The sequence below is a fragment of the Bos taurus genome, unplaced genomic scaffold, assembly GCF_002263795.3.
Source record: "Bos taurus isolate L1 Dominette 01449 registration number 42190680 breed Hereford unplaced genomic scaffold, ARS-UCD2.0 Leftover_ScbfJmS_834, whole genome shotgun sequence".
In the NCBI taxonomy this organism is placed as follows: domain Eukaryota; kingdom Metazoa; phylum Chordata; class Mammalia; order Artiodactyla; family Bovidae; genus Bos; species Bos taurus.
Window position 1 is genome coordinate 3567 of NW_020192131.1, and position 6189 is coordinate 9755.

Genomic DNA, 6189 nt, shown 5'->3' on the forward strand with positions numbered 1-6189 from the left:
TGAAATAAAAGATACAGGGTGGGGACTTTCCTGGTGGTCCAATGGCTAGGACTCCAGGCTCCCAATGCAGGGGGCCCAGGTTCGATCCCTGGTCAGGGAACTAGACCACACGTGGAGCAAGTAAGATCCAGCACAGCCAAATAAATAAATAAATGATATAAATAAGGAATTGTCAAATGTTAAAAGGACTTGTTAAAGAACAAAGACAAGGGTATGTCTCAGGTTGGGGGGAGAACAACAGTATGAGTGATAAGTAGTGTAGAGCAGGAGTCTATTGCCAGCTGTCATTTACCAGCCTCATGTATTTCAGCACAAAACCAAACCCTAACTCTATGAGCCTTGGGCTCTCCCCTGTGAAGTAAGTTTGATAAGCCTTTTCTTGTCAGATTGGTGGAATATAAGTATTTATGGAAAGCTTCTGTCACAGCGCCTGTCTCTATTGAGACATTAGGAACAATGGCAGTTATTACTATGATTATCTTGACCTCAGATGTTACATCAGCCGGATTTTTTTTTCAATCTATCACATATCAGAAACTATGCAGTGTTCCAAGTGGGGGGAAAAAAAGACCCAACCTCCCAAATCAGCCAAAATTCTGCTTAGCAATGAAACCAAAGTAATATGTTCTCTCCCCTCTTTACCCTGCTTCTTTCTTGTTCTTCCTGAAGTAGAGAGTATCTCAGCCTCTTCCACAGAATGACAGCATCTCTGAGAAACTTTAATGAGTGGACAGAGGCTAGGACTTTTTTTGACTAATCACCACCAGTACAAGCATGAAGACTTAAGAGCAGATTCTCAATGTTTGTGTAAAAGAAGAGCCATGAATAAATCATTTGCTATAATTTATATTCTCATTCTTGAAAACCATAAACCATAAGCAGAGGCAAGTATGTGTCTTTTACACTTACAAAAAGGGAGACTAAGCAGAGAGTAAATCCAGCCAAAATCTGAAGAAATTTCAGCTATCTCCCTAACAATGTATCAATGTTCTAAGCCTCTATTAGTGTGGTGTCTTTCGCATTTCTAAGGACACTCTTATCCTAAAGTGATGTTATTCTCATCCTGGATCACAAAAGTGATGCGACGATTTCCAATATTTATTTGAGAAAACAAAATTCTTACTTCTAAACTTGACAAACAGCAAAGTGTGTGTGACCCATGTTATTCATATACTTATATCATGACTTTAAATGATCTTTCTGTTGAAAAATTTTAACAACTGAAAATTGGGGGAAATAAAGTCAACAAGTTATTGATGCATATCAGGAGCACAGGTTGACCGGCTTGTCCAGCCACAAAGTGAACGGGCTTCAGATCACACTAGGGACGAGATAAGCGGCTGGATGCGGCCCTGGGGTGCACAGTGGCTGAAGCAGAAGGGCCAGCAGTGGCTGAGGCAGCAGTGCCAGGCCTGGTTGAGGTAGAAGTGCCAGCAGTGGCTGAGGCAGCAGTGCCAGGCCTGGTCGAGGTACAAGTGCCAGCAGCGGCTGAAGCAGCAGTGCCAGGCCTGGTTGAGGCACGACGGCCAGCAGCGGCTGAGGCAGCAATGCCAGGCCTGGTTGAGGCAGAAGTGCCAGCAGTGGCTGAGGCAGCAGTGCCAGGCCTGGCCGAAGCAGAACGGCCAGCACTGGCTGAGGCAGCAGTGCCAGGGCTGGATGAGGCAGAAGTGCCAGCAGTGGCTGAGGCAGCAATGCCAGGCCTGGTTGAGGCAGAAGTGCCAGCAGTGGCTGAGGCAGCAGTGCCAGGCCTGGCGAAGCAGAACGGCCAGCACTGGCTGAGGCAGCAGTGCCAGGGCTGGTTGAGGCAGAAGTGCCAGCAGTGGCTGAGGCAGCAGTGCCAGGCCTGGCCGAAGCAGAAGGGCCAGCACTGGCTGAGGCAGCAGTGCCAGGGCTGGTTGAGGCAGAAGTGCCAGCAGTGGCTGAGGCAGCAGTGCCAGGCCTGGCCGAAGCAGAACGGCCAGCACTGGCTGAGGCAGCAGTGCCAGGGCTGGATGAGGCAGAAGTGCCAGCAATGGCTGAGGCAGCAGTGCCAGGCCTGGTTGAGGCAGAAGTGCCAGCAGTGGCTAAGGCAGAAGTGCCAGCAGTGGCTAAGGCAGAAGTGCCAGGCCTGGATGAAGAAGAATGGCCAGTGCTGGCTGAGGCAGCAGTGCCAGGCCTGGCTGAAGCAGAATGGCCAGCAGCGGCTAAGGCAGCAGTGCCAGGCCTGGTTGAGGCAGAACGGCCAGCAGCGGCTGAGGCAGCAGTGCCAGGCCTGGTTGAGGCAGAATGGCCAAAAGAGGCTGAGACACCAGTGCCAGGCCTGGCTGAAGTAGAACGGCCAGCAGTGGCTAAGGCAGCAGTGCCAGGCCTGGTTGAGGCAGAACGGCCAGCAGCGGCTGAGGCAGCAGTGCCAGGCCTGGTTGAGGCAGAAGTGCCAGCCCTGGCTTCACTTCTGGCTCCGGTGCTCTCTATTTCCTCTCTCCAAGCCTCTTCATATTGCGGCTGCAAGGCAGGATGGACTGAATCCTTGACCTTGGCCAAAAACTGCAGGATTTTTGTCTTGCTGGTTTCTGTGAGCGCTTTAGGACCACACAGGAACTCATAGCGAGGGGGATCGCTGCCGGGCACCTGGTGGTACTCCAGGTACTCTTCCCGCACCAGATCTTCTGTGATGAGCTTCCTAGGCTCTCCAAAGATAAAGTGACTTCTTCCATCATAGATGCCCAGCATATTCAGGAACTTCCAGATCTTCTCCTCAGGGGCGTGGTTGCCATTCAGGTAGATGACACCCAGCAGAGGCATCAGAAGACCATTCTTCGGCAGCCCCAAGTCACCTCTCATAGACTCGCTGTCACTGAGATCTAGGTTGCTCACCAGGGTATAGCAGTGACTGTTGGGCCTGACTTCCTTCAGCACCAGGCCAAACACCATCTCCATGTGCTCGGAGGCCTTGCTAAGGATCTCAGGGAATTGTTCCTTGTACCTTCTATTGATTTTCTGCAGCATTTTGGACCTCTTAATGAATTCCCTCATCTTATACTTATACAGCATGTACTGCACCAATAGCTCTGCCTTCATGGTCAGAAGATCTGTGTGAGAGCTCGCAGCAGCAGCTGAGGCCTGGGAGGAATTTTCACCTTCCTGAACTTGGCCCTCAGCACCTACACCAGATCTTGAGCGTGCTGCGCCACCAACACCAGATCTCGAGCGTGCTGCGCCACCACCACGAGATCTTTTGCGTATAGCACCTTCAGCAGCACTGGTGGTGCCTTGGGCTCCCGGAGGCCCCTTGGAGGTGCCAGCAGCAGACGAGCTTGAGGGAGCGCTCTCTGAATCAGGAGGGGAGGAGGAGGTGGTCTCTTCTCCCCTAGATGTGGTAGCCTGATCATGAACACCCTGGGTCTCAGCTCGGGCCTGGCGACGTTTCTCACGAGCACGGTGCTTACTCTTCTGCCCACGAGGCATGATGGCTGTGGTCAGGGACCACAGGCAGGAGTCTCGGCCAAGAGACAGGAGATTGGGGCACCTGGAGGATGGAGAATGAGGTGACATGAGCACCTTAAAACATGGAGACTCCACCTTGGCTTAATCAAAGGCCGCCTCTGCAGGTGTCCTTGAGGACACTGCTCTAGGAACCCACAAGGCTCCTGTTTTCCTGCTCAGACCAAACATGGTCTCCTGAGAACAAAATCTGGTGCAGGCAGGTTGATGTCCCTGTGGACCCTCACAAGATCCTAATTCAAGGTCTAAAATATTTTTTTGCTTCTGGTTTCTCCTATATGTCTTTTGGAAAATAAAATTATTTTTTGCAGTATTACAATATTAATTTATAATAGAGTACCAGTTTCTGCCACACATCAATATGAATCAGCCATAGGTATATCTTATGTCTCCTCCATCTTGAAACTTCCTCCCACGTTCCCACAGAATCCCACAGAGGAAGAACAGAGGCCTTACTTTTCCTCTGCGCCCTCTCAGCCCTGCTTTGGATTTACTCAGGTGACAGCAGGTGCCAGCAGTGGGGTTTTCTAAGTTCTACTTCAGTATTATCACATCAAGTCCTGGCGGAGCCTTGGCACCCTTCCCTCTGCTACTCTGATGTAGACACTTTAGACCTCCCCATGATCCAGAGGTAAGTGAAGGGATGCCTCATACCACCTCCCTGCCAGGAGATAGATAACCAGTTCTGAGAGTTCATTAAGGTCTTTTCTAGCCTGAGTTCACTGGGATCATCATTCAGGGTCCTTACCTTGGCTCCTTAAAACATTGGGCACCATTATCCATTTGCGGACTGGTGTCTACACCTTCAGACATTTCCCCTCCCGTAGACTTCGTATAAAACAGAAAAGAAGGTGCTTAGCCTCACAGCCCTTCCCTGAGATTTCCTGGGCTGAAATCTGAGGGTTGGGATGGATGCAATGAGCCCTCACTCAGGTTCCTCAATTGGGCTCCCGGTAGAGAAGCTCCAATTTCTCCTGAAGTGATGACTGCTTGATAGTAAAAGCCAATCACTCCATGTCCCAAAAGCAGGAAGTGAAGATGACCTTATCTTACCAAACATGGTATCCTGACAACAAAATCTGGTGCAGGCAGGTTGATGTCCCTGTGGACCCACACAAGATCGCAATTCAAGTTCTAAAATATTTTTTGCTTCTGGTTTCTCCTATATGTCTTTTTGAAAGTAAAATTTTTTTACAATATTTCAATATTAATTTATAATAGTGTACAAGTTTCTGCCACACATCAATATGAATCAGCCATAGGTGTATCTTATGTCTCCTCCATCTGGAAACTCCCTCCCACGTCACACCTCTCTTAAGTTATCACAGAGCACTGGCTTTGAACTCCCTGGTCATAAAACTACTTCCTACTGGTTATCTATTTTCCATATGATAATGTGTACATTTTCAGTGTTACTCTCTCAATCTGCTCCTCCCTCTCCTTCCCCCACTGGGTCCATGAGTGTGTTCTCTATGTCAGCATCCCCAGGCTGCCCTGCAAATATGTTCATAAGTACCATCTTTCTGGATTCCATATATATGCATTAATATATGATATTGGCTTTCCTCTTTCTGACTTAATTCACTCTGCTTACAAAAACTAGGAATAAAACTACCACATAAGCCAACAACCCCACTAGTGGTCATATACCCTGAGGAAATGGTAACGGAAAAAGACACTTGTACTCGTGTTCACTGCAGCACTATTTACAATAGCCACGACATAGAAGCAACCAAGCTCTACATTTGACTCATGACAGGGTCTAAGGTTTCTCCCTCTGCTGACCACTCAATTCAGACCAAGACCCTTACTTCCCCATTAGCCCACAGTGGGGACAGACATGTATCCTTGAGGTCTCCCAGGGATGACAACAGAGCGATGTGCTCTGAATGACGTGGTGTGGAACATTCACATCCCCCAAGGTTCTCACCATCCACCAGGACACCTGAAACCCTCCCTTGTCAACCTGAGGCTGCCCCCACTGACCTGGTCTCTCACTTCCCTGAGATGTCCCAGGAAGTGTCATGTCAAAACGCCTGATTCTCCCACTCCTGAAAATAGGACTGGCGCCTTATGTGACTCCATTTCTTATGGGAGGAGCCCCCATCCTCATTCAGCGTCACAGCCATTAATATTGTTGCAGACTAGGTCCCTTTGTTGAACTGGGTTTATTCCATTACAGCAAGGCTCTCACTTCCCCAAAACCACCTCCAGTGGACACCAGGGGGCACCACAGTTGGCCAGCTGTAACCGGCGCCTCCTAGAGCCCAGTACAGGGGGGCCGCTCAGTGTCGTCCCCTTGGCGGTGTCGAAGTCTGCTTATCAGCCCTCAGGTCCCTCATCTCGGACCTAGACCTCCTCCGGGGGTAGAATCCGGGCCTATCCCCATAGACAAACGCCTTAGCCTGAGACACTCTAGACCACATTCAGCCGATAGCTCTGAGGGACTCATAAGAACCATATCACAGGGGTGGGATGTGGATGGGTCACTTTTATTACTGGGAGGGTTGGGAAAGTCCCTTCAGCTACATTCAGGTCCTCACCTTGGTTCCGGACGAGTCCTGAACACTAAGTGTCCGCCATATGGTCGCCGCGGCTACCGGTCGATCCGCTGGCTTTCAAAGCGGAAGTGGAGGGGAGCTGCGTAAGGTCCTACGTGGGGTCTCCCAGGGATGACGGCAGGGGCAGCATGCTATGGGAACCCCGGTA

General features: G+C 50.1%; 1 protein-coding gene across 1 annotated transcript; it reads right to left on the reverse strand.

Annotated features, from left to right (window-relative positions):
- Positions 1–1080: 1080 nt before the first annotated feature.
- LOC112445770 (melanoma-associated antigen D2-like) lies at positions 1081–6189 on the reverse strand. Its single transcript, XM_024989240.2, has 2 exons — positions 6024–6189; positions 1081–3505 (listed from the first exon to the last, which is right to left on the reverse strand). The coding sequence occupies exon 2, from the start codon at positions 3442–3444 to the stop codon at positions 1312–1314; it is 2133 nt and encodes a 710-aa protein (XP_024845008.1). The 5' UTR covers positions 3445–3505; positions 6024–6189; the 3' UTR covers positions 1081–1311.